At 47.5% G+C, this 27,756-nt stretch overlaps 1 protein-coding gene across 1 annotated transcript in view; it reads left to right on the top strand.

Moving 5' to 3' along the window:
- The window catches only part of LOC124004802 (sortilin-related receptor-like), a 79,815-nt gene that overhangs the window by 47,792 nt on the left and 4,267 nt on the right, over positions 1-27,756 (top strand). The window contains exons 12-47 of the mRNA XM_046313613.1: positions 540-628; positions 1,128-1,306; positions 1,566-1,752; positions 2,949-3,077; positions 4,836-4,921; positions 7,217-7,389; positions 7,608-7,739; positions 10,834-10,925; positions 11,180-11,426; positions 11,943-12,081; positions 12,320-12,493; positions 13,384-13,497; positions 13,821-13,943; positions 14,158-14,277; positions 14,473-14,598; positions 14,821-14,931; positions 15,201-15,332; positions 15,620-15,751; positions 15,874-16,008; positions 16,928-17,080; positions 17,383-17,556; positions 17,894-18,022; positions 18,427-18,567; positions 20,413-20,568; positions 21,291-21,403; positions 21,888-21,989; positions 22,103-22,169; positions 22,515-22,597; positions 22,689-22,779; positions 22,923-23,113; positions 23,601-23,720; positions 23,958-24,122; positions 25,172-25,346; positions 25,711-25,817; positions 25,952-26,144; positions 26,466-26,678. Of these exons, the coding sequence (XP_046169569.1) occupies positions 540-628; positions 1,128-1,306; positions 1,566-1,752; positions 2,949-3,077; positions 4,836-4,921; positions 7,217-7,389; positions 7,608-7,739; positions 10,834-10,925; positions 11,180-11,426; positions 11,943-12,081; positions 12,320-12,493; positions 13,384-13,497; positions 13,821-13,943; positions 14,158-14,277; positions 14,473-14,598; positions 14,821-14,931; positions 15,201-15,332; positions 15,620-15,751; positions 15,874-16,008; positions 16,928-17,080; positions 17,383-17,556; positions 17,894-18,022; positions 18,427-18,567; positions 20,413-20,568; positions 21,291-21,403; positions 21,888-21,989; positions 22,103-22,169; positions 22,515-22,597; positions 22,689-22,779; positions 22,923-23,113; positions 23,601-23,720; positions 23,958-24,122; positions 25,172-25,346; positions 25,711-25,817; positions 25,952-26,144; positions 26,466-26,678 (4,993 nt within the window). The remainder of the gene's footprint in view (positions 1-539; positions 629-1,127; positions 1,307-1,565; positions 1,753-2,948; positions 3,078-4,835; positions 4,922-7,216; positions 7,390-7,607; positions 7,740-10,833; positions 10,926-11,179; positions 11,427-11,942; positions 12,082-12,319; positions 12,494-13,383; positions 13,498-13,820; positions 13,944-14,157; positions 14,278-14,472; positions 14,599-14,820; positions 14,932-15,200; positions 15,333-15,619; positions 15,752-15,873; positions 16,009-16,927; positions 17,081-17,382; positions 17,557-17,893; positions 18,023-18,426; positions 18,568-20,412; positions 20,569-21,290; positions 21,404-21,887; positions 21,990-22,102; positions 22,170-22,514; positions 22,598-22,688; positions 22,780-22,922; positions 23,114-23,600; positions 23,721-23,957; positions 24,123-25,171; positions 25,347-25,710; positions 25,818-25,951; positions 26,145-26,465; positions 26,679-27,756) is intronic.

Below are 27,756 nucleotides of genomic sequence, written 5' to 3'. Positions count from 1 at the left end.
AAGCACCCACAAAGCCACACGAGGGAACCCTCAAAAACAGAAACAATGGAAAAGCACCCACAAAGCTACACGAGGGAACCCTCAAAAACACAAACAATGGAAAAGCACCCACAAAGCCACACGGGGGAACACTCAAAAACAGAAACAATGGAAATCACCCACAAAGCCACATGGGGGAACCCTCAAAAACACAAACAATGGAAAAGCACCCACAAAGCCACATGGGGGAACCCTCAAAAACACAAACAATGGAAAAGCACCCACAAAGCCACACGGGGGAACCCTCAACAACAGAAACAATGGAAAAGCACCCACAACATTTTCCTCTGCTCTTGATGTCTACGATGTTACATTCTACAAGAGCAGAATGACTTTAATTGTTTTTTTTTACATTCTTTTAATCCGAACATAGTGTCATATTATTTGTAATAATACGGCCCGACAGTTGTACTCGTCTTATTATGGTAACTATATCAATTGACCAGCAATCTTATGGAGTGTGGCATTAATGGGTGTTCTTCACATTTCCCCTTCTCAAGGCGCTGGCCGGTCCTCACTTCTACACGTGGGGTGACCACGGTGGCGTCCTCATGGCCATCGCCCAGGGGGGCTCCAGCACACACCTCAAGTGAGTCTCACAGCAGGGGCCTTATTTAGGGCTGTTGTATCTCCACTGCTAGAACAGAACAGTGTGCTGTGTATCACCCCCTCATTGCACCCCTCTACTCCCCACTGCAACTCTGCCCTAGGATGTTGACTTTCAGTTTGCTTACCTTGTCAATTAAAGGTTCAGCGAATTAAAGCCGTCTCAACCCACTGTGTCACTGCCAACCCAAGCAGTACTGTGCTGGCTCTGAAATGTTATTTTCACATTGTCCTTTCCAGCACGGTTCCAGCTACTACAGGTCATGGGGATACGTAACCAGGCTAATGCACTACAGCTTGGCTTGGCTCAGTAGTGTAAAAAGGGTATACCTATTGTAACCATGCTGATTCTGATCTCTGTACTGTCTCTGCCGGCCCATCTATAGACTAGCATCCTGTTCAGATGGTGAATTAGGAGATTTTCCCTACGGGCCATTCTGGCTCGGACAAGGCTACCCACCTACTGTCTCTCTGTGTCTCAGGTTCAGTACCAATGAGGGGGAGACGTGGACAGACTTCCGTTTCTCTGACAGGGAGGTGTATGTCTACCAGCTGCTGACGGAGCCGGGGGAGAAGAGCACCATCTTTACCATCTTCGGCTCCTACGCCGACCAGAGACACAGCTGGCTCATCCTGCAGGTCAACGCCAGCGACGTGCTCGGTGAGGGGACTCATAATATTACTACGCTGGGCAGAAGTCATGACTGAAGTATGCTCAGCCTGGTGCTTTTGCGTCTGTTTTTTCTTCCATTTTCACAACGCAATTGAGAAACATACGCCCACTGACCCAGAGTCTCACTGAGGTGTGTGTTTGTGCGTCCGCGTGTGTCCAATGTCCAGGCATATGTACTCTTCTGTCCCCATGCTACGGTAATAAAATATCACCAAATCCCAAATCAAGTATTTGTGTGTCTCTTCAGGCGTGCCGTGTGCCGAGGGAGACTACAAGCGCTGGTCCCCGTCAGACGAGCACGGCAACGACTGCCTTCTGGGTAGAGAGATGGTGTACAAGCGACGCACGCCCCACGCCACCTGCTTCAACGGGGAAGACTTTGACCGCCCCGTCACCGTGTCCAACTGCTCCTGCACACGCCAGGACTACGAGTGGTGAGACCAGAGGCATCATTGCCAAGCCCAAATCCACCCTTTGCCTCTACCCCTAAACTCTATCTACTCCGAGGCACCTTATATAGATCTGAAAGGATTGGAAAGCTGCTGTCTAGAAAGGTAACAGCTCCATGTCTCCTTATGTTAAGCTAGGACAAGGTGGAATGTTTCTCCTTTAATTAGAGCTATGTTATCCTTTCAGGGTAGGAGCTAGGGGTTGATTGGAATTGGGCCACGGTCTTTTTCCACTCATCTCTATCTGTTCATAGTTTCATAGTTAGGTCGGCGAACAGTGGGTCTCTCTGTTTCTCTCTTTCTGTTTCTCTCTTTCTGTTTCTCTTTCTGTTTCTCTCTTTCTGTTTCTCTTTCTGTTTCTCTTTCTGTCTCTGTTTCTGTGTCTCTTTCTGTTTCTCTTTCTGTGTCTCTCTGTCTCTCTCCCTCTCTGTCTCTCTCTCGCTCTCTGTCTCTGTGTGTCTCTCTCACCCTCCTCTCTCTCACGGTGTCTCTTTCTCTCACACTCCTCTCTCACGGTGTCTCTTTCTCTCACCCTCCTCTGTCTCACGGTGTCTCTTTCTCTCACCCTCCTCTCTCCCTCTGCGTATCTTTCTTTCTCTCTCTCTCTCTCTCTCTCTCTCTCTCTCTCTCTCTCTCTCTCTCTCTCTCTCTCTCTCTCTCTCTCTCTCTCTCTCTCTCTCTCTCTCTCTCTCTATCTCTGTGTCTCTCTCACCCTCCTCTGTCTCTCTTCTCTCTCTCTCTCTCTCTCTCTCTCTCTCTCTCTCTCTCTCTCTCTCTCTCTCTCTGTCTCTCTCTGTCTCCTCTGTCTCTCTTTCTCTCTCTTTCTTTCTCTCTCTCTCTCTCTCTCTCTCTCTCTCTCTCTCTCTCTCTCTCTCTCTCTCTCTCTCTCTCTCTCTCTGTGTCTCTCTCACCTTCCTCTCCCTCTTTGTTTCTCTCTGTCTCTCTATCTCTATATCTCTCTCTGTCTCTCTCACCCTCCTCTTTCTCTCTCTCTCTCTCTCTCTCTCTCTCTCTCTCTCTCTCTCTCTCTCTCTCTCTCTCTCTATATATATATATATATCTCTCTCTCTGTGTCTCTCTCTATCTCTATATCTCTCTCTGTGTCTCTCTCTCTCTGTCTCTCTCTCTCTGTCTCTCTCTCTCTCTCTCTCTCTCTCTCTCTCTCTCTCTCTCTCTCTCAGTGACTATGGCTTCAAGCTGAGCGAGGACCTGTCCCTCCAGGTGTGCCTGCCCGACCCTGAGTTCTCGGGGAACCTCTACGCCCCTCCCGTGCCCTGCCCCGTTGGCACTACCTACCGTCGCAGTACGGGGTAAGTCAATATCCCTTTGGTATTAACATATTGTCACTTCATCAGAAACCAGGCTTTACCCGTCTCATAATTATAGGCTTTTACCCTTTTGTTAAGGTGACTGTTACGGCCTTGCAATGTGGGATGGGTCAAGATTATATGACCTAGCTGAGCTGAAGGGGTTTGGACTGAATTCATAGTGTGTCCCAAATGGGCCTTGGTAATAAATAAAAAAGTAGTGCACTATAAAGAGAATAGGGTGCCATTTGGGATGTACGAAACAAAGGTTGAGATACACTTGTCCTTGGTGGCAGACTGGCAGTGACATATGTCTTGCAAAAACAAATGGCATTACCTAGCGTACCAGTCTTCACCTCAGTCTTCTATGTTTTTTACTGCCACCAGGAGATGAGCGTTCGATATCAGCATGGTTATTGATGAATATGATATGAACTCTATGTAATTGGCGTCTTTTGTTGTCAGGGGGGAACTCTCTTTGTTCTTTTTTAGTGCTGTGGGGAAGAGGAAGGAGTGACGTCATTCCATTACATAGCCCTCGTTTATCACGGAGAACAGCCCCACCTAGTGTCATAAGGAGAGAAATGTCGCAGCAAAATCTTGACATACACTGAGTGTACAAAACTTTAGGAACACCTTTTTAATATTGAGTTGCACCCCCAGAACAGCCTAAATTCATTGGGCCTGGACTCTACAAGGTGTCGAAAGCGTTACACTGGGAAGCTGGCCCATGTTGACTCCAATGCTTCACACAGTTGTGTCAAGTTGGCTGGATGTCCTTTGGGTAGTGGACCATTCTTGATACACACGGGAAACTGTTGAGCGTGAAAAACCCAGCAGCGTTGCAGTTCTTTACACAAACCGTTGTGCCTGGCACCTACTACCATACCCCATTCAAAGGCACTTAAATATTGTGTCTTGCCCATTGACCCTCTGAATGGCACACACACACAATCCATGTCTCAATTGTCTCAATAATTAAAAATCATTCATTAACCCGTCTCCTCCCTTTCATCTACACTGATTTTGAAGTGGATTGAACAATTGACATCAACAAGGGATCATAGCTTTCACCTGGTCAGTCTATGTCATGGAAAGGACAAGTGTTCTTAATCAAATCAAATCAAATCAAATTTTATTTGTCACATAGTCACATGGATTACCTGGCAGATGTTAATGTCTATGTCATGGTGTCAGTCTATGTCATGGAATGCTTGTGCTTCTAGTTTCACCTGGTCAGTCAATGACAAGTGATAACCAACAATTTGTAATCTAACTAACAATTCCAAAACTCCGACAACTGATCTTATACAAAACAGTATACACAGTGTAAGGGGATAAGGAACATGTACATAAGGATATATGAATGAGTGATGGTACAGAGCAGCATACAGTAGATGGTATCGAGTACAGTATATACATATGAGATGAGTGTGTAGACAAAGTAAACAAAGTGGCATAGTTAAAGTGGCTAGTGATACATGTGTTACATAAGGATGCAGTCGATGTTGTAGAGTACAGTATATACATATGTATATGAGATGAATAATGTAGGGTAAGTAACATTATATAAGGTAGCATTGTTTAAAGTGGCTAGTGATATATAATGTTTGGTATACTCGGTGTATATCAAATGGGGAACTTGTAAACGTTTGTAAGTCCCCGTACACAACTACGCACAAGATACACTTTATGGGTGGTGGGTGTTTGTCTGACCATATTGTTAACCAGTTTGTTTGTGTGTCTCTCTCGGTCTCTCAGGTACAGGAAGGTGTCTGGGGACAGCTGTAGCGGAGGGGATGTAGAAGCCAGACTGGATGGAGAGATGCTGCCCTGTCCTGTAGGAGGTAAGCCTCCCCTCTCTCAATTAAGTAAGCGTCATTTGAGCTGGACCAATAGCCATCATGGTGGATGGGCCAATAAAAGAAACCATCATTAGTGCACAACTTACTTACCCACATGCAATCAGACGATGGGTCGCAGGTATCAAGCACCTGGGAGTATGCTGATTTAAGATAAGTTTAGTCTTTTAGATCACAATGAATAAGAGACACCTGAATGAATGAATAGGAGACACCTGAATTAATGAATAAGAGACACCTGAATAAATGAATAAGAGACACTCTGAGACGCTTGATACTGGGTTCACAATTATTTTCCCTTTGAAAGGCCACAATGGAAAGGGGAGAACCTTATTCCTTTTTTGCCATTTCTGAATGTGTTATTCCTTGTGTTTCTATGGGCTTTAGTAGTAAAGGCCAAATGAGGTATTTTAATATTACCAAAAGGGCCTAAAATTCATAATCAAATAGCTAAATTATTGGTCACATACACATGTTTAGCAGATGTGATTGCGGGTGTAGCGAAATGCTTGTGTTTCTAGCTCCAACAGTGCAGTAATATCTAAAACGTAATATCTAACAATTTCGCAACATATACCCAATACACACAAATCTAAGTAGGAATGATGAATTAAGACTATATAGATGCAGTGGGGCAAAAAAGTATTTAGTCAGCCACCAATTGTGCAAGTTCACCCACTTAAAAAGATGAGAGGCCTGTAATTTTCATCATAGATAAAGAGAGGGGTACCAGTACAGAGTCAATGTGGATGCTATATACAGGGGGTACCGATGCAGAGTCAATGTGGAGGCTATATACAGGGGGTACCGATGCAGAGTCAATGTGGAGGCTATATACAGGGGGTACCGGTACAGAGTCAATGTGGATGCTATATACAGGTGGTACCGGTACAGAGTCAATTTGGAGGCTATATACAGGGGGTACTGGTACAGAGTCAATGTGGAGGCTATATACAGGGGGTACCGGTATAGAGTCAATGTGGAGGCTATATACAGGGGTACCGGTACAGAGTCAATGTGGAGGCTATATACAGGGGGTACCGGTACAGAGTCAATGTGGAGGCTATATAGAGGGGGTACCGGTACAGAGTCAATGTGGAGGCTATATACAGGGGGTACCGGTACAGAGACAAAGTGGAGGCTATATACAGGGGGTACCGGTACAGAGTCAATGTGGAGGCTCTATACAGGGGTACCGGTACAGAGTCAATGTGGAGGCTATATACAGGGGTACCGGTACAGAGACAAAGTGGAGGCTATATACAGGGGGTACCGGTACAGAGTCAATGTGGAGGCTCTATACAGGGGTACCGGTACAGAGTCAATGTGGAGGCTATATACAGGGGGTACCGGTACAGAGTCAATGTGGAGGCTATATACAGGGGTACTGGTACAGCATCAATGTGGAGGCTATATACAGGGGCTACCGGTACAGAGTCAATGTGGAGGCTATATACAGGGGGTACCGGTACAGAGTCAATGTGGAGGCTATATACAGGGGTACTGGTACAGCATCAATGTGGAGGCTATATACAGGGGCTACCGGTACAGAGTCAATGTGGAGGCTATATACAGGGGGTACCGGTACAGAGTCAATGTGGAGGCTATATACAGGGGGTACCGGTACAGAGTCAATGTGGAGGCTATATACAGGGGGTACTGGTACAGAGTCAATGTAGAGGCTATATACAGGGGGTACCGGTACAGAGTCAATGTGGAGGCTATATACAGGGGGTACCGGTACAGAGTCAATGTGGAGGCTATATACAGGGGGTACCGGTACAGAGTCAATGTGGAGGCTATATACAGGGGGTACCGGTACAGAGTCAATGTGGAGGCTATATACAGGGGGTACCGGTACAGAGTCAATGTGGAGGCTATATACAGGGGGTACCGGTACAGAGTCAATGTAGAGGCTATATACAGGGGGTACCGGTACAGAGTCAATGTGGAGGCTATATACAGGGGGTACCGGTACAGAGTCAATGTAGAGGCTATATACAGGGGGTACCGGTACAGAGTCAATGTGGCGGCTATATACAGGGGTACCGGTACAGAGTCAATGTGGAGACTATATACAGGGGGTACCGGTACAGAGTCAATGTGGCGGCTATATACAGGGGGTACCGGTACAGAGTCAACATGCGGGGGCACCGGTTAGTCGAGTTACTAAATAAAAGGCTATTTGTTGCTATTTTGTTACCAGTTGTTACTCTTCACATGGATGTAGATTAGAATGAATTGTTTTAAGTGTTAATTTTTTCTCCTGTTCTTCTCCAGAGAGTAATGAGTTCATCCTGTACGCTGTGAGGAACTCCATCCATCGCTATGACCTGGCCACAGGGACCGACCAGGCCCTGCCCCTCTCTGGTCTCCGCGAGGCCGTGGCCCTGGACTTTGACTACGAAAGGAACTGCCTCTACTGGGCTGACATCTCGCTGGACACCATACAGGTCAGGGTCTTCACAGAAGGCACTCAGCTGTAACCATGACTTACCCTATTCCCTATATAGTACATTACTTGTGTACTATATAGGGAATTAAATGCTATTTCGGACACAGAATCTATCCTACACACTTCAGTGACCAAAAGTACATAGTGAATTGTGATTAGTGAAAACCATATTCACACACTTCAGTGACCACATCCCTCCCGGTTCTCCCCCTCCAGAGGCTTTGTCTAAATGGCAGTACGGGACAGGAAGTGATCGTTAGGAAGGACCTGCAGAATGTGGAGGCCCTCACCTTTGACCCCATCAGCAGGCTTCTCTACTGGGTGGACGCCGGAGCGCAGAGGATTGAGGTAAACATGAGGAACAGGGATTTGTCCAATATTTTATATATACTGGGCAAAAATATAAACGCAACATGCAACATTTTCAGTGATTTTACTAAGTTACAGTTCATATAAGGAAATCAGTCAGTTGAATACGGTCATTAGGCCCTAATCTATGGATTTCACATGACTGGGCAGGGCAGCAGCCGTGGGTGGGCCTGGGAGGGCATAGGTCCACCCACTGGGGAGCCAGGCCCAACTGGGGAGCCAGGCCCAGCCAATCAGAATGAGTTGTTCCCAACAAAAGTGCTTTATTACAGACAGAAATACTCCTCAGTATCCTCAGCTGTCTGGGTGGCTGGTCTCAGAGGATCCTGCAGCTGAAGAAGCCGGATGTGGAGGTCCTGGGCTGGCGTAGTCACACGTGGTCTGCGGTTGTCATGCCGGTTGGAAGTACTGCCAAATTCTTGAGACATCTGTGGCATTGTGACAAAACTGCACATTTTAGAGTGCACCTGTGTAATGATCACGCTGTTTAATCAGCTTCTTGATATACCACACCTGTCAGGTGGATGGATTATCTTGGCAAAGGAGAAATGTTCACTAACAGGGATGTATAAAAAAATGCGCACAACATTTTAGAGAAATAAGCTTTTTGTGCGTATGGAACATTTCTGGTATCTTTTATTTTTCAGGTCATGAAAAATGGGACCAACACTTCACATGTTGCGATTATATTTTTGTTCAGTGTGTGTTTTTAGTAGTTTATTTATTTATAAATGTGTTTATTTATTTATAAATATATATATATATATGTATATATATTTATTTAGATTATATATATATATTTAAACTGGGTGGTTCGAGCCCTGAATGCTGATTGGCTAAACACTGTGGTGTATCAGACCGAATACCATGAGTATGACAAAACATTTAATTATGTTGTTAACCAATTTATAATAATAGCAATAAGGCACCTCAGGAGTTTGTGGTATATGGCCAATATACCATGGCTAAGGGCTGTGTCCAGGCACTCCGCGTTGCGTTGTGCTTAAGAACAGCCTTCGGCCGTGGTATATATATATATATATATTTATTAGATTTATTTATTTAACCTTTTATTTAACTAGGCAAGTCAGTTAAGAAAAACATCGTATTTACAAAATTGGCCAAACCCGGACGACGCTGGGCAAGTTGTGCGTCACCCTATGGGACACCCAATCACGGCCAGATGGGGTACAACCTGGATATATTGGTCAAATACCACAGCCCCTCGGGCCTTATTGCTTAAATATTTCATATTTTTTCTCCATCTTATTGAAGCCTTGTTTTATTTAGATTTATTTCCTCACCTGATAAATAGTGTCAGGCAATATAGTGTCAGGCAATACAGTGTGTGATGATGTTGACCCCCTCCATGTGTTGTGTAGGTGTTTAACCCTGATGGTGACCCCTCCATGTGTTGTGTAGGTGTCTAACCCTGATGGTGACCCCTCCATGTGTTGTGTTGTGTAGGTGTTTAACCCTGATGTTGACCCCCTCCATGTGTTGTGTAGGTGTCTAACCCTGATGGTGACCCCTCCATGTGTTGTGTTGTGTAGGTGTCTAACCCTGATGGTGACCCCTCCATGTGTTGTGTTGTGTAGGTGTCTAACCCTGATGGTGACCCCTCCATGTGTTGTGTTGTGTAGGTTCTAACCCTGATGGTGACCCCTCCATGTGTTGTTTGTGTAGGTGTCTAACCCTGATGGTGACCCCTCCATGTGTTGTGTTGTGTAGGTGTCTAACCCTGATGGTGACCCCTCCATGTGTTGTGTTGTGTAGGTGTCTAACCCTGATGGTGACCCCTCCATGTGTTGTGTTGTGTAGGTGTCTAACCCTGATGGTGACCCCTCCATGTGTTGTGTTGTGTAGGTGTCTAACCCTGATGGTGACCCCTCCATGTGTATGTGTTGTGTAGGTGTCTAACCCTGATGGTGACCCACTCCTTGTGTATGTGTTGTATAGGTGTCTAACCCTGATGGTGACCCACTCCTTGTGTATGTGTTGTTTAGGTGTCTAACCCTGATGTTTACCCACTCCTTGTGTATGTGTTGTGTAGGTGTCTAACCCTGATGGTGACCCACTCCTTGTGTATGTGTTGTGTAGGTGTCTAACCCTGATGGTGATTGACTCCTTGTGTATGTGTTGTGTAGGTGTCTAACCCTGATGGTGACCCACTCCTTGTGTATGTGTTGTTTAGGTGTCTAACCCTGATGGTTACCCACTCCTTGTGTATGTGTTGTGTAGGTGTCTAACCCTGATGGTGATTGACTCCTTGTGTATGTGTTGTGTAGGTGTCTAACCCTGATGGTGACCCACTCCTTGTGTATGTGTTGTGTAGGTGTCTAACCCTGATGTTTACCCACTCCTTGTGTATGTGTTGTGTAGGTGTCTAACCCTGATGGTGATCCACTCCTTGTGTATGTGTTGTGTAGGTGTCTAACCCTGATGTTTACCCACTCCTTGTGTATGTGTTGTGTAGGTGTCTAACCCTGATGGTGACCCACTCCTTGTGTATGTGTTGTGTAGGTGTCTAACCCTGATGGTGACCCACTCCTTGTGTATGTGTTGTTTAGGTGTCTAACCCTGATGTTTACCCACTCCTTGTGTATGTGTTGTGTAGGTGTCTAACCCTGATGGTGACCCACTCCTTGTGTATGTGTTGTGTAGGTGTCTAACCCTGATGGTGATTGACTCCTTGTGTATGTGTTGTGTAGGTGTCTAACCCTGATGGTGACCCACTCTTGTGTATGTGTTGTTTAGGTGTCTTGATGGTTACTCCTTGTGTATGTGTTGTGTAGGTGTCTAACCCTGATGGTGATTGACCCTTGTGTATGTGTTGTGAGGTGTCTAACCCTGATTGACCCACTCCTTGTGTATGTGTTGTGTAGGTGTCTAACCCTGATGGTGACCCACTCCTTGTGTATGTGTTGTGTAGGTGTCTAACCCTGATGTTGACCCACTCCTTGTGTATGTGTTGTGTAGGTGTCTAACCCTGATGGTGACCCACTCCTTGTGTATGTGTTGTGTAGGTGTCTAACCCTGATGGTGACCCACTCCTTGTGTATGTGTTGTGTAGGTGTCTAACCCTGATGGGGACCTACGTCACACTCTGCTCAACTCCTCAGTGCTGGAGCATCCCAGAGCTCTGGTCCTCATGCCAGGAGAGAGGTAACACAGTCTAATAACCTTGAATAACTACCATACATTTTTCAATCAAATACATTTAGAAAGCTTTTTTTACACATAAAAATGTCTCCCTCGTGACCGACTGGTAAAGGGTCAATCTGTGATCGCTACATACATCTTGGACTGTATCACTTTGTTTTTGTTTGAACTGCAGATTGCCCCTTTACCGTAAATAACATCAATGCTAATATCTGTCCTATATACGTCCTTAATCTGTGATGCGTCTCTCCTACCAGCCTGATGTTCTGGACAGATTGGGGCGACCGTGCAGCTGGCGTGTACCGTGGCTACATGGACGGCTCCAACGTGTCTCGCATCGTGTCCGAGGGCGTCCGCTGGCCCAACGGCATCACGGCTGACGACAGCTGGCTGTACTGGACCGAGGCCTACGGCGACCGCATCGAGCGGGCCAACTTCGCCGGCGGGCAGCGCAGCGTGGTCATGGAGGGCCTGCCTCACCCCTATGCCATTGCTGTTTTCAAGGTACTGTAGTACGGTCGATGTGTGCTTATGGACTATTCAGGCCCACTGTGATATTTATAGCCGTTTTTGATTATTTAAATGAACTTAAACCCGTTGATTCTTGAAGAATATCACTTATAAAACCTTTACAAGCTTAGTTCATTTGTCTTATCGTCTTTCGATGTAGACTCCGTAGACATCATCGTACACAGCCTGTCAACTTCCTTCTTGCAGATGTCAACAACAACAGATTTCAAATCTGCCCAGAACTGTCCCTATTGACCTTTTCCAAATGTGCCCCCTCCCCTCCCTTGAGGCATGTCCACTTTGGAATTAGCCAATAGAGGCAGTCTTGGCAAATAAGAATGTTATTGATGGCTGGAAGCAAAACGTCGGCAAACTGGGTATGATGATGTCATATCCCCAGTGTTGAGTGTGCAACACTGGGGATAAGTCCCACTGTAAAAGATATCCAGGTTTGTTTTCATAATCTCACAGTTACTGGGCAAATCCTCATTGGCCTGTGTGTGTTTTCAGAATGACCTGTACTGGGATGACTGGTCAAGGAGGGGCATCTTCAAGGCTCCCAAAGCAGGCTCCCAGGACAATGAACTCATAGTGGGTAGACTGACTGGGGTCATGGACCTCAAAATCTTCTACAAAGGCAAGACCAGAGGTGAGAGACAAGCAGCGAAATCATATTTAAGAATCCATGCCCATTGTAAGTACACCTTCCAAGAACTTCAATTGTCAGCATTAAATAGATATTATCAGAATGCTGCTCTGGAAGGGACAATACTGGAAGCTTTGTTTGGACAGCCACACTACTTCAGCAGAGTTAGATGAGTGGCATGATTGGATCTAAGTGTACCTGTCTGCTCATGACAAACCCGTGTGTGACTCCACTCTTCCAGGCCATAATGCCTGTGCAGACCAACCCTGCAGCCTACTGTGTCTGCCCCAGCCCGGGCACCGCCACACCTGTGTATGCCCCGACGGCACGCCCACCACCACCCTACCCGACGGACAGCTCCAGTGCCAGTGTCCCACCGGCTACCAGCTCCACAACAACACCTGCGTCAAGACAGGTGAGGCCTGGCACACACACACTAACATACGTGCACACTGGCTCTCTGACAGACAAACAAGCACACACACACACGCACGCACGCACAATGGTCTCTGTGGGCACAAAATACTACTGATCAAATCACATTTTATTTGTCACATGCGCCGAAAACAACAGGTGTAGTAGACCTTACTGTGAAATGCTTCTTTACGAGCACTTAACTAATTCATGCCATGCGATTAACCTACAATGCAGTTTGAAAAAAGTAGGTAAGAAAAATGTTGTAGCTAAACTAAAGAAAAAATAGTAACCCAATTAAAATAACAATAACGAGGCTATATACAAGGGGTACCGATACCAAGTCAATGTGCAGAGGTAGGGGTTAGTCGAGGCAATGGAGGTAATATGTGCATGTATATAGTGGTGAAATGACTACACATAGATAATTAACAAATGCATGATAAAGTATTGAGGTTCTCGACATAGTCCTTCAGGTGACCCTATCACACTACTACACTACTACAGATCCACAATGGTGCAGGCTTTTGTTCCCACCTAGCACTAACACCTGTGTCACCTAATTCAACTAATCGCCAAGCGATGAGTTGTAATCAAGGCGTGTTAGTACTGGGCTGGACCAAAAGCCTGCAGAGCCTGCGGTGGGCCCGTCGCCAGGAACCGGGATTGAAGATCCCTGCCTCAGTGAATGCAGAGAATGCAGAGAACCACTGCCCTCCTCCCCCTCTTCCTGACTGGCTGTGTGACTGGTGGTTGTTCTGCAAGGACCACTCTGGGAAGAAGTGTTTTCATTGACACTTTTAGTTGCTGTCCTTCAGGATTCAGATACACTTCTTTGATGATGTGCATTTTGTTTGCAATCCAAAATGGAATGAAATTCAACTCCCCCAGAACACACGTGCCTGCCCAACCAGTACCGCTGCGCCAACGGCAAGTGCATCAGCAGCATCTGGAAGTGCGACAGCGACAACGACTGTGGCGACATGAGCGACGAGCAGGAGTGCCGTGAGTGAAGCCAAAATGGCATCCTATTTCCTATATAGTGCACTACTTTGGGTCAGACCATTTCAGACACGCAGCTAGAAAATGGACAACTCACTAGATCATTCTGTTTATTATTATTGTTGTAAAGAATGATTGGGTGCTGAATTCTTGTTTGTGTACATAGTGAATCAAATGGATCCAACAGATAATGTTCAATAGAGCCGGACTAGAGTTTGTTGCTGTCACAATACACCCTGCTGCTGTTCTCTCTCTGTCCTTCTGGACTCAATGTCAACACCCTGTCATTCTGCCTGTCCCTCTGCCCCCTGTCCGTCCCCCTCCAGCCACCACCTCCTGTGACCCGTCCATCCAGTATCGCTGTGTGGCGTCCGGCTCCTGCATCCCGCTGGCCTTCAAGTGTGACCACGAGGACGACTGTGGGGACAACAGTGACGAGGAACACTGTGGTACGAGGACGAGAGAGAGAGAGAGTGTGTGTGTGTGTGTGTGTGTGTGTGTGTGTGCGTGTGTGCGTGTGTGCGTGTGTGCGTGTGCATGCACTTCCAAGCATGTTTTTTTTCCTGACAACGTGTGCTCTAGCCTGTATGACTTTTGAGATTGTATATAGCCTATGTGATTCTTCCTCTGATTACTGACCGACTGTGTGTGTGTGTATCCCAGAGAGTCACCAGTGTGGACCAGGGGAGTTCTCGTGTGCGCGGGGCGTGTGTATCCGCGAGGCCTGGCGATGTGACGGAGACAATGACTGCAGGGACTGGTCAGACGAAGCCAACTGTACAGGTGCGACCAGGAACATGTTCAAACTGAATCCGCTGTGGAACGTTGCACAAGTCTCTCTCTTACTCTCTCTCTCCCCCTCCCTCCCTCTCTCTCTCTCTCTCTCTCTCTCTCTCTCTCTCTCTCTCTCTCTCTCTCTCTCTCTCTCTCTCTCTCTCTCTCTCCCTCCCTCCCTCCCTCCCTCCCTCCCGGGCTCAGTGGGTCACCACACCTGTGAGGCCAGTAGTTTCCAGTGTCTTACGGGCCACTGTATCCCTAAGCGCTGGGTGTGTGACGGTGATGACGACTGTCAGGACAGCTCTGACGAGGAGCAAGCACATTGCGGTGAGGGGACACACACACACACACACAAACTCACACACGCACAGACACAGCCCTCTCTCTGCTTGACAGCAACACCCATGATGCTATGTCATTTTTATGACAATGCTATGTCAGTGTTCGGTAGCCTTTAAGGACAGTTCAACCAAAGTGTTAGCCAGATTTCTATGCCCAGCCTTTGATAGGAGGGCTTAGCACTAACACATGCTGTGTTGTTGTTGACAGTGGGGGATCGCTGTAATGGCTTCCTGTGTTCCAACGGCACCTGTCTGCCTGCCAGCGCCCACTGCAACGGAGTACAGGACTGCCCAGGGGGCGCCGACGAGCAACACTGTGGTGAGTGACCAACTGAAAGTCGAACTAGAACCCCTGCAAACTATAGAAATAGAATCTATTTCTATGCTGCAGACATTGTGTATGCGTATCGTTAGTGTTGTTTTTTGCACTTTGGTCTTTTGAAAAACGGAACCATTTGAGGGCTATTGTCGTAGAAAAGAGTTAAAATGAAACATTTGTTGAGACGTATGTATATCCCATTGTAATATAGTGTGTGTGTGTGTGTGCGTGTGTGTTTGTGTGTGTGTGCGTGTGTGTCGTCCTTGCAGATCCCCTGTGTACGCGCTACATGGATTTTGTGTGTCAGAACCGAGCCCAGTGCCTGTTTCAGTCTCTGGTGTGTGACGGCACCAAACACTGCGAGGACGGATCCGATGAGGACGTGGCCTACGCCGGCTGCTGTGAGTCCTACTCCGCTAACCCCACCTTCACAGAAAACACTACAACGTTGCTGATATCTACAGTCACTAAATACACATTTATTTTCCTGTGCATGTGACCGAACCTGGGTCATGTTCAAAAGGACAAAATCCGGAGGGAAACATTTAAAAACGTGCAACGGAAAAGGAACAAGCATTCCTTATTTACTCCGTTTTCTCCGTGAACCAGGAACATGTTTTGGCCGGGTCAGGAAAAACTAAATGAATCTGTCGGTCCTAGAAAGGCATTGAAACATCTCTCCCTCTAGCCACTCACCCGGAGTTTGAGAAGACGTGTGACCCCTACAACTTCCAGTGTGCCAACGGGTTGTGTGTGAGCCTGGGGTGGAAGTGTGACGGTATGAACGACTGCGGGGACTACTCTGACGAAGCCAACTGTGGTGAGTACACACGTTGTGTGTGTTTGCGTGTCACATGCATCAGTTGTGTTCACTGCAGCTTTTTATAAATGAAGTGTTTGTATCTAGAAATGAGATTATTCCTGAGTGTGTGTATGTTTCAGGCTCCCCCACTGAGGGGCCAGGCTGCACCCGGGACTTCCAGTACGAGTGTCGTAACGGGCGCTGTGTGCCCTCCTGGTGGAAGTGTGACGGAGAGAATGACTGTGGAGACTGGTCTGATGAGGCTCAGTGCTCTGGTACCCCCTCTCTCTCTCTCTGTGTCCATCTCACTCGCTCTGTGTCCGTCTGTCTCGCTCGCTCTGTGTCCGTCTGTCTCGCTCGCTCTGTGTCCGTCTGTCTCACTCGCTCTGTGTCCGTCTGTCTCGCTCGCTCTGTGTCCGTCTGTCTCGCTCGCTCTGTGTCCGTCTGTCTCGCTCGCTCTGTGTCCGTCTGTCTCCCTCGCTCTGTGTCCGTCTGTCTCCCTCGCTCTGTGTCCGTCTGTCTCCCTCGCTCTGTGTCCGTCTGTCTCCCTCGCTCTGTGTCCGTCTGTCTCCCTCGCTCTGTGTCCGTCTGTCTCCCTAGCTCTGTGTCCGTCTGTCTCCCTCGCTCCGTGTCAGTCTGTCTCCCTCGCTCCGTGTCCGTCTGTCTCCCTCGCTCCGTGTCCGTCTGTCTCCCTCGCTCCGTGTCCGTCTGTCTCCTCGCTCTGTGTCCGTCTGTCTCGCTCGCTCTGTGTCCTCTGCCTCGCTTTGTGTCCCTGTCTCCCTCGCTCTGTCCGTCTGTCTCGCTGCCTTTGTGTCCGTCTCGACTCTCTCTCTGTCTCTGCCTTTCCCTGCCTCTTTGCCTCTCTCGCTCTCTCTCGCGCTGACTCTCTCTCTCTCTCTCTCTGCCTTTCTCGCTCTTTGCCTCTCGCTGTCTCTCTCGCTGTCTCTCTCACTGCCTCTCTCGCTCTGCCTCTCGCTGCCTCTCTCACTCTGACTCTCTCTGCCTCTCTGCCTCTCTCGCTCTCTCTGACTCTCTCGCTCTCTTTCTGACTCTCTCGCTCTTTCTCTCAGACTGTCTCTCTGACTCTCTCTCTCATTTTCTTTCTCTCTTACTCTGTCACTCCTGCCAGATCTCTATTACCAAACCATTTGAAGTGCTATGTGTATCTACACCTCTTCCTCTCTGTTTTCTTAGGAGGAGTCACGCCCCACACCCCTGCCCCAGGCCCGTTGTCCTGCGCCCCTAACCGCTTCCACTGTGGCTCGGGAGCCTGTATAGTCAACTCCTGGGTGTGTGACGGCTACGCTGACTGTCCCGATGGCAGTGATGAGCTGGGCTGTCCCACAGGTGAACCACCGTCTCCATCTACACCAAAGGGCTTGTCACCTTGGCTACACAGCTCAGGACTAGTTATATAGATGTATGTATGTAGGGCCAGGTGGTTATTCCTGACCATGTGACTTGGCCAGAAAACACTTTGGAGCTACTTGTCTCCTTTCATTCATCTGCAGCGATTGGAAAATACTGATGGTGGAATCTCAACATTAGGCAGGGTACGGTAAGACAGAGGAGCGCTTTCTTTGCTCGCTCAGACGCTCTCTTCTGTGAGACAGTTTCAGACGTGTGGTTATGTTCTGTTTCCATGGCAGCAGCCAACGGCACGGCGACACAGGCTCCGTGGCTCACCCAAGCGCCTCCCCTGCCCCCTGGCCACTGCAGCAGGGGCCAGTTCCTCTGCCGGAAGCCCCCCACCTGCATCTCTGACTGGCAGCGCTGCGACGGCCACCAACACTGCCTGGACGGTTCGGATGAAGCCCACTGTCGTAAGTGTTACACACAGAGTGTGAAGGACCTATGCTCCTCATGGGTCCACGGGTCTAAATCAGCCAGCCAGTCAGTACACAGACTTGAGTGGAGACTTTCAAACTGGCCAGAAAAGTGCGTCTGATACACAACCCAGTAACGGTGTTCATTCATAAAATGCACAAAACACAGTTCCATCTTGTACCACAAAAAAAAAACCAGACTAAGACACTGGAGTGTTGACGTTTCACTCTGCGTGCCAAGTAAAACCTTGAAAGGGGATGTGGTTCTCACACTCCTTTTCTCTCTTTCCCTTCCTCCCCCTGTCTTCTTTCTCTCGCTCTCTCTGTCCGGTAGCCACGCGAGGGCCTCTAACGTGTGCGAACGGCACGCGCTGCGCTGACGGGGAGGCCTGCGTGCCGGACGGTGAGAAATGTGACGGCTTCATGGACTGCTCCGACCACAGCGACGAGGACAACTGCACCAGTGAGTCTTCAGTAGCCAGGCTTCTTCCGCACTTAAAAGGGAGACTAGGGAATGTACAACCATCACACGCTGCGGGCAACTTCCTGCTTTACAGACGTCAACAACAACAGAATTAAAACTCTGCCCAAGAAAGACTGCCCCTATTGGCTCTTGAAACAGACCCACACCGAGCTAATAGAGGCAGTCCTGGCCAATTCTAATGTTATTGTTTATTTCTGTATTCCGGAAGTGGCCCTGCTGTCTATTACGATGTCATATTGCGGAGTCTACTTTTAATGAAACTCATGTCACAGCCCCAATCAATGTACATAAGCAGAGGCTTCAGTCATCCAGGTGAGAGTGATGACGTAGTATCTCTCCTCTCTAACGTTTGTACTGGGGCTGGGTTTCTGACCTGTCTGTAGCGGACTCTCTGGTCTACAAGATCCAGAACCTGCGGTGGACGGCGGACTTCTCTGGCGCCATCACCCTCACCTGGTCCAGACCTAAGAACCTGCCCCTGACCTCTTGCTACTTCCTCATCTACTTCAGGTCAGTCTGTCTGTGTGTGAAGTCTGTCTGTGTGAGTGAGTGAGTGAGTGAGTGAGTGAGTGAGTGAGTGAGTGAGTGAGTGAGTGAGTGAGTGAGAAAGTGACTGAGCGTGTGTGTGTGTGTGTGTGTGTCTCCAGGGCCAGCTCTAGCCTTTTGGGGGTCCTAAGCAAGATTTGCCCCCCCCCAACCTTGCGGTAAACATTTTTAGTGGCTCCTCTCTTGACAGCGTAGAGAAGAATTTAAGTTTTTAATTAATTTCTTGCAATTCTACACATTTTGCCATGGGACATACAAACATTTTGCACTTTTAAAGCAAGTTTTCTGTAATTGTAAAAATTGTATAACATTGTTATAACACATTGCAATTCTACTCATTTTTCCATGGGTTGGAAATGTAGTTTTAAAGCTAAATTCCTGTAGTATTTCACATTTCCCCATAAGTTATGCCATATTAATATGATGTCTGCGTGAGGATGACTAACAAAATAAATGGGGGCCCCCTGGATGTCAGGGCCCTGGTCACATGTCCTGCGTGCCCGCTCAATATTCAGCCATGATTACTACAAGTTTCGATAGCTAGCTAGCTAACTACCAATCTGAAAATTGTCAGCTGACTTGGCTAATTGAGTGACTGTCTGTGAATGACGCACAGCCAATTCAAATTACACCTGGTGTATTCTAATATTCTTACTCTCAATAGTAAGTTGAGACCCCCAAAAATAAAAAGTTAGAGTTTTTAGGGCTTGGGGGCCCCTAGCAGCCGGGGCCTCTAAGCAACAGCGTCTGACTGTATGTGTCTGACTGTATGTGTCTGACTGTATGTGTCTGACTGAATGTGTCTGACTGTATGTGTCTGACTGTATGTGTCTGACTGTATGTGTCTGACTGAATGTGTCTGACTGTATGTGTCTGACTGAATGTGTCTGACTGTATGTGTCTGACTGTATGTGTCTGACTGTATGTGTCTGACTGTATGTGTCTGACTGTGTGTGTCTGACTGTGTATGTGTCTGACTGTGTATGTGTCTGACTGTATGTGTCTGACTGTATGTGTGACTGTATGTGTCTGACTGAATGTGTCTGACTGAATGTGTGACTGTATGTGTCTGACTGTGAATGTGTCTGACTGATGTGTCTGATGTGTCTGACTGTATGTGTCTGACTGTATGTGTCTGACTGAATGTGTCTGACTGAATGTGTCTGACTGAATGTGTCTGACTGTATGTGTCTGACTGTATGTGTCTGACTGTATGTGTCTGACTGTATGTGTCTATGTGTCTGACTGACTGACTGAATGTGTCTGACTGATGTGTCTGACTGTATGTGTCTGACTGTATGTGTCTGACTGTATGTGTCTGACTGAATGTGTCTGACTGAATGTGTCTGACTGAATGTGTCTGACTGTGTCTGACTGTATGTGTCTGACTGTATGTGTCTGATGTGTCTCTGACTGTATGTGTCTGACTGTGTGTGACTGACTGTATGTGTCTGACTGAATGTGTCTGACTGAATGTGTCTGACTGCATGTGTCTGACTGACTGTATGTGTGACTGTATGTGTCTGACTGTATGTGTCTGACTGTATGTGTCTGACTGTATGTGTCTGACTGAATGTGTCTGACTGTATGTGTCTGACTGTATGTGTCAATGTGTCTGACTGTATGTGTCTGACTGTATGTGTCTGACTGTGTGTGTCTGACTGTGTGTATCTGACTGTGTGTGTCTGACTGTGTGTGTCTGACTGTGTGTGTCTGACTGTGTGTGTCTGACTGTATGTGTCTGACTGTGTCTGACTGGGCTGACACAGCTGAGTGGACTGTATGTGTTTGACTGTGTGTGTCTGACTGTCTCTGTGTGCTAGGCTGGTGGGCACACACAGTGGCACACACAGCAACAAGCAGCTACACCCTGTCGGTGCTGAAGCCAGACACCACGTACCAGGTGAAGGTTCTGACCCAGTGTCTCAGCAAGCAGCACAAGACCAACGATGTGTTGACCCTGAGAACGCCCGAGGGATGTGAGTACTGTCTCGTTAAACCACCGTCTCTCCTGCGGGGGTTTGTCTTTCCGACGTAGTGGTGCGCTCGCTGAACGATGTGACACCGCGGGGGGGGGTCGCACACTACAAGATTCTTCACTTGGCCGCGATGATTCTCGACACCACACTGTCACGCGAAAACAATGATGTGATTCGATTGTTAACGTTAGCTGTGGCTAGTCAGACTTGCCGTACAGAGTTGAAATACCTGCTCAATCCATTTTTGAGTTGAACGGCATTGCTCGTGGCGAGCTCTCATTGGCTATTGCTGATCACTGTTCTTAAAATGGAGAGGGTAGAGGGGAAGGGGAGCGATGAGGGGAAGGGAGAGGGAGCGAGACACACGATCATTTCACTGTGTCCATTCACAGCAGAGGATTTGTCTGAGGTTTGATTTCACACGTTGTAATTACTGTGGTTGTTTTGCTCACCCTAGTTGAATGCACTACTTGTAAATTGCGCGGCTAACTGACAGGCAAAATGAGTAACAGAAGGAATACAGAGAGGTTTTTCTGGACCCAGATTAAGCCCCCGGACTGATGCTCAGTGGAGAATCTCCATTGAAAGGGTCTTGGAAATACCTCTTTCGTGTTTATATCACTGTTATGTTACTTTTGAGTTTTGTGGCCTGCCCGCTAACAGTGTTTTCGAATGGAATATTATGGTGGATCGACAGTACTGTTATGTAATGTTTGTTGCAGTGCCCGACCCCCCCAGAAACCTGCAGCTGTCGTGTGACCACGGAGAGGACGGCACGGTGGAGGCCTCGTGGAGCGCTCCGGACAAAGCCCACGGCCTGATCCGGGAGTACATTGTGAGTTAGCCTGGCCAGACACTCGATGTCGTTTCCTCTGGTAAACCTATTAACCGCCTCACCGTTAGTGTCATGTCCTGAGCAGTAGGGCTATAAGAAGAGATAGAAACATACGCACAACCGTTGGCTTTGCTGGAATAACAACCGTTGGCTTTGCTGGATAGATGCTTCTGAATAACAACCGTTGGCTTTGCAGATAAAATTTGCTGGATAAAAGACTTTTGAACACCGTTGCTGGATAACAAAGTAGATGTTCACCAGAAAAATATGAAAGACTTTGAACATGAAAAGAGTTTCAACCCTGTCTTTCCTGTTGTTTCTCTGACTGTGTGTGTGTGTGTGTGTGTGTGTGTGTGTGTGTGTGTGTGTGTGTGTGTGTGTGTGTGTGTGTGTGTGTGTGTGTGTGTGTGTGTGTGTGTGTGTGTGTGTGTGTGTGTGTGTGTGTGTGTGTGTGTGTGTGTGTGTGTGTGTGTGTGTGTGACAGGTGGAGTACAGTGAAACAGGTGTGGAGTGGTTCTCTCAGCGAAGCACCGGCAACAGTGTGGAGGTCAAAAACCTACAGCCCAGCACTCTGTACAAGTTTAGAGTAAGAGACCTGTCTTTCAGAGCAGCTTCATATTGACATTTGGGTCCTTAGCATTAGAACAAGGTAACATGAGCTCTTAGAATTGTTTTGAATTGAAACCTGTGTGTTTCCAGGTGGCAGCAGTGACGGGTCGAGGTATGGGGAACTGGACTGAGGTTAAATCCATCATGCCCAAGAAAGGTATGACAATCTCTCATGATCATTGCCCTGACAATATATAATTTGGCAATGTGATAGTTTGATAAATTTGACCAATTCACTAATCCAGGGTTTGTTAAAGTATGTGAGAGGTGGATCGCAAGTTAGAAGAATGTATCTCTAATCACACGCTATTTCCTTTTAGTTTGGGTCACCGGAGGATGGCACATTACTTATATGGGTCTCGAGCTGTCATCCTTCAGTGCTCTTCCTCCACTGGTTGCGTTGTGGAGATTTACAGTGTTCTATCGCCCTCTGCTGGCCACCACTATGTAGGTGCCTTATGTATTGGAGCTGATGCTTATTTTGTCTCTCCCTCTCTCTCAGCTCTACCACCTCCCTCAGTTATCACCGACAGCATCACAGAAGACTCCATGAGCCTGTCTTTCAGCTTTAACTCCCAATATGAGGTCAGTTGGTGGCGTCTCTGAGTGACTTAGTGCTTGTCTATGTATTCTAACTTGCCCTATAATTCTACCGTTGTTCCGTGGGTGTGTGCAGGTGAGGCAGTATGTGGTGGTGCTGTCCTGGGTGTTTGATGCTCACGTGAAGGAGAGCAGGAACTACACTGTGCAAGGCAGCGTACTGAAAGGTAGGCCCCTGTCTGCCACTAGTGTCCACACATTTTCAGACAACAAAACAAGTGTTTTTCAAACATGACTTCGTGTTATGCATCACAAACACACACTTAAGTGTTTTCAATATCCTAATCCAACTCTATCTGTACACTTGCAGCTGCCAACCTGACCACGGGGACCATCTACGAGGTGGCTGTGTGGGCCCAGACCAGTGTAGGAGACAGCCCCACAGCCCTGTCCCGCCAGCAGACCACAGGCACCCAGCCGGAGCCTCCCCTCCTCAAGGCCCGGGCCCTCAACCAGAGCTCTGTGGACTGCAGTTGGACTGTAACCGGATCCCCTGCACAGGTAACACGGGTACAGCATGACAGCTACTGTATTACAGACATCCTTCGCAACGGAAAACATCACACAACGTTTTTTGACCTGAAAACGAAAATGAGCGCTTCTTCTCGGACAAGTTCGGGTAGTCCCTACTCTAGTCTGTTTTCTTCTATTTGGTGCCTAATGAACATGACCCTGGGTTTAAGTAGTATCTGTAGTATAATTGCAGATGCTTAAAGCATTTGATTAAGCCTGTCTCGAGTGCCCGATGGGTGGGGTTTGCACTGTTTCATTGGTTCCATTATGCAAAAGCAATAAAGCGAGTCCCCACAAGCAAAATAAAATAAGGAATTACATAACTGATTGGATGTATTTTCTAGATGCTCAAAGCTCATTCCATAGTAAGGGGGGAACTCTCCTCATCCACCGCTACTGTGAAGCACCCTGCTGGAGTATTCTGGCTCCCTGTGCAGCCAGTAATGTACTGTGTGGTTGTTGTCTGTCTGTACAGGTGTATGGCATCTTCTTTGCCACCTCCTTCTTGGACCTGTACCGCAGCCCTCACAGTGTGAACACCAGCGCTAGTAGCCGGACCGTCACTGTGGACAGTGATGAGCAGTACCTGTTCCTCGTGAGTTCACCCCTTATTCCTCTTCACCCTGATTCCTCTCTCAATGCCTCAGATACAGAATCCGACAAATTTATTAGACTGATTCATTTATCGCCACTGATTCCATTTTGGTCCTAACTACTGAACTGTAAAATGATCGACTGCAGAAAATCCGCTCACAGTTAACCAATGTGTACATTTTGGTTTCTGAAGAACAATATTTCAATGTGTGTGTGCTTGTTCACGTGTGTGTGACAGGTGCGGGCCATCTCTCCCTACCTGGGCCCTCCCTCGGAGTATGCGGTGGTTAAGATGATTCCCAACGAGCGGCTTCCTCCTCGTAACCTGCACAAGGTGCGAGTTGAGAAAACCCAGGCTACGTTGAAGTGGCAGCCTCCCTACGACTCCCCCAGCGCCCCTCTGGTATGGCCAAACTCAAGCGTCAGCTCTTTCAGATACAGTTAATGTGATGGGTAACTTTTTTTAAAGTAAGTTGAAGTTTAAACTTCAAAACATACCCAAAGTCTGGATTGCAGTCTCTCCTTGTCCATTGACTTCTTTCAGTGTAAGGATACATTGTTTGAAACATGACTGGGAATACAGATATGCATCTGTTGGTCACAGATACCTTAAAAAACGGCCCTCACATTGGGCCTCAGGATCTGGTCACGGAATTTTTGTGCATTCAAATTGCCATCGATAAAATGCAGTTGTGTTCGTTGTCCGTAGCTTATGCCTACCCATACCATAACCCCACTGCCACCATGGGGCATTCTTTTCACAGCGTTGACATCAGCAAACTGCTCGCCCACACGATACCATAAATGTGTTATGCGGATGTGAGGCTTGTTGGACGTACTGACAAATTCTCCAAAACAACGGTGGAGGCGGCTTATGGTAGAGAAATTACCATTCAATTCTAAGGCAACAGTTCTGGTGGACATTCCTGATGTCAGCATACCAATTGCACACTCCCTCAACTTGAGTCATCAGTGGCGTTGTGTTGTGTGACAAAAGTGCACATTTCCGAGTGGCCTTTTATTGTCCCCAGCACAAGGTGCACCTGTGTAATGGGCATGCTGTTTAATCAGCTCCTTAATATGCCTCACCTGTCAGGTGGATTGATTATCTTGGCAAAGGAGAAATGCATACTAACATGGATGGAAACAAATTTGTGCACAAATTTGAAATAAGCTTTTTGAGCGTATGGAAAATGTCTACCTTTTATTTCAGCTCATGAAGCATGGAACCAACACTTTACATGTTGTGTTTATATTTTTGTTCAGTGTAGTACCATGAACAGTTGTCCCTCACTACTTTTGACCAGCGCTCTGGTCAGTCGGGTGCCATTCTGGACGCCAACACGTCTGTCATTCATTGTTCTTGTGTTGTATTATATTACTGTAAACTCTGTTGAGATTGTTAAATGCGCTTTCAATAAAGTTTGCTTTGAATGTGTCCGTCCCGTGCAGACGTACGCGGTGCACCTGAAGGACGTGGTGCGTAAGACCGAGAGCAGCTACAAGCTGACCACCCAGAACAACACGGTGGAGTACTGCCTCAAGGGCCTGGAGCCCGGCGGACACTACAGCGTCTCCGTCCGCCTGCGCAACATGAGCAAGGAGGCCAGCTACACGCTCAACACAAGTACGGCTTATGTCCCGGAGACGGGCGCGTTCCAGGTCATCTTTATTGCAGCCGACGATCAGCTGTTTCTTTTTCCCACAATCCCCCGGGAAAGAGTTAAAACATCTCAGGGGTCATGTTAATGTAATGTAGCGATCTTCTGGCATGTGCAGCCCGGCAATATAGATAGACGACCTGGAACGCGCCCACAGTCTGTTATATAGTGGCTGGGGACTAGTCAAGGTTTCTTGAATATTAAAGGAGTTCAAGCTAGAGCACCAACAGCTCTGGGGAGACCACATTCAAAACCTAGTGTTCTTACATCAACATAGTTGTATGAATGTATGTTGTTAAAACGTTTTCCTTCTACTCTGTGTGGACATAGTGCCCCTGCCTGCTCCAGAGGCTCTGAAGATCCTGACGGAGAAAGACCACGTGTTCCTCTTCTGGAAGAGTTTGGCCGTGAAGGAGAGGAGCTTCAATGAGAGCAGGGTGAGGGACACACACAGCGGTCTCTCCCTGTGATGACAGATCTACCCCATTGTATTTTAGTTCCTCTGATATTCACCATCACTGTCTGTCTGTCTGTGTCTGTCTGCACATCTGTGCTCGGTGTCTCTCCGCAGGGCTACGAGGTGCACGTGTACGACAGCCTGTCCAACTCCACCGTGCTCCTGGGAAACACCACGGAGACCTTCTTCCGGATCAGCAGCCTGCTGGCGGGCCACAACTACACCTTCTACGTCCAGGCCCGCTGCCTGCTCAACGGACAGCTGTGTGGCGAGCCCGCCCTGCTGCTCTACGACCAGCTGGGACAAGGTGAGGCGGGGAGGGGACACTGGGGAGGATGGGAAGTTACGGGGCAGATTTACTACCAACATCCATAAATCCTCAACGTCGGTTTCAGTAACAATGTGTGCTGACATTCATACAACAGGGGTATACGAGGTAGGATACTGATATGATGGATATGATGATAGTTTTCCATGTTCATCTTACTTCATCAATCAACTTTGTGAGATAAAAGCATATAAAGAATCTCTCACAATGTGTCCTTCATGTGCTGTATATACAATGTCAACCACGTCAGTCAGTGAATGTCACTCACCAGGTGTAACTCCTCCCCCCACCTCCCTGCAGGTCCCAGTGACGCGGTGCGGAGCTCGGGTCAGTCCGGGGACATGGCGGTAGTGGTGGTGCCGGTGATGTTCCTGCTGCTGCTGGGGCTGTGTGGGGTCCTGGTGGTCCTGTACCTGAGGCACCGCCGCCTGCAGAACAACTTCACCGCCTTCTCTAACAGCCACTACAACTCCCGCCTGGGGTCGGCCATCTTCTCCTCGGGGGACGAGCTGGGTAAGACTCCTTGGTTAAGTTCTATATCGAAGTAGCCACATACAGTGCCTTGCGAAAGTATTCGGCCCCCTTGAACTTTGCGACCTTTTGCCACATTTCAGGCTTCAAACATAAAGATATAAAACTGTATTTTTTTGTGAAGAATCAACAACAATTGGGACACAATCATGAAGTGGAACGACATTTATTGGATATTTCAAACTTTTTTAACAAATCAAAAACTGAAAAATTGGGCGTGCAAAATTATTCAGCCCCTTTACTTTCAGTGCAGCAAACTCTCTCCAGAAGTTCAGTGAGGATCTCTGAATGATCCAATGTTGACCTAAATGACTAATGATGATAAATACAATCCACCTGTGTGTAATCAAGTCTCCGTATAAATGCACCTGCACTGTGATAGTCTCAGAGGTCCGTTAAAAGCGCAGAGACAATCATGAAGAACAAGGAACACACCAGGCAGGTCCGGGATACTGTTGTGAAGAAGTTTAAAGCCGGATTTGGATACAAAAAGATTTCCCAAGCTTTAAACATCCCAAGGAGCACTGTGCAAGCGATAATATTGAAATGGAAAGAGTATCAGACCACTGCAAATCTACCAAGACCTGGCCGTCCCTCTAAACTTTCAGCTCATACAAGGAGAAGACTGATCAGAGATGCAGCCAAGAGGCCCATGATCACTCTGGATGAACTGCAGAGATCTACAGCTGAGGTGGGAGACTCTGTCCATAGGACAACAATCAGTCGTATATTGCACAAATCTGGCCTTTATGGAAGAGTGGCAAGAAGAAAGCCATTTCTTAAACATATCCATAAAAAGTGTAGTTTAAAGTTTGCCACAAGCCACCTGGGAGACACACCAAACATGTGGAAGAAGGTGCTCTGGTCAGATGAAACCAAAATTGAACTTTTTGGCAACAATGCAAAACGTTATGTTTGGCGTAAAAGCAACACAGCTCATCATTAAAATTGATGGGAAGATGGATGGAGCCAAATACAGGACCATTCTGGAAGAAAACCTGATGGAGTCTGCAAAAGACCTGAGACTGGGACGGAGATTTGTCTTCCAACAAGACAATGA

Source organism: Oncorhynchus gorbuscha, linkage group LG19 (genome assembly GCF_021184085.1).
Source record: "Oncorhynchus gorbuscha isolate QuinsamMale2020 ecotype Even-year linkage group LG19, OgorEven_v1.0, whole genome shotgun sequence".
In the NCBI taxonomy this organism is placed as follows: Eukaryota; Metazoa; Chordata; class Actinopteri; order Salmoniformes; family Salmonidae; genus Oncorhynchus; species Oncorhynchus gorbuscha.
Note: the sequence above shows the minus strand (reverse complement) of the source record. Positions and strands in the feature narration are given on the sequence as shown.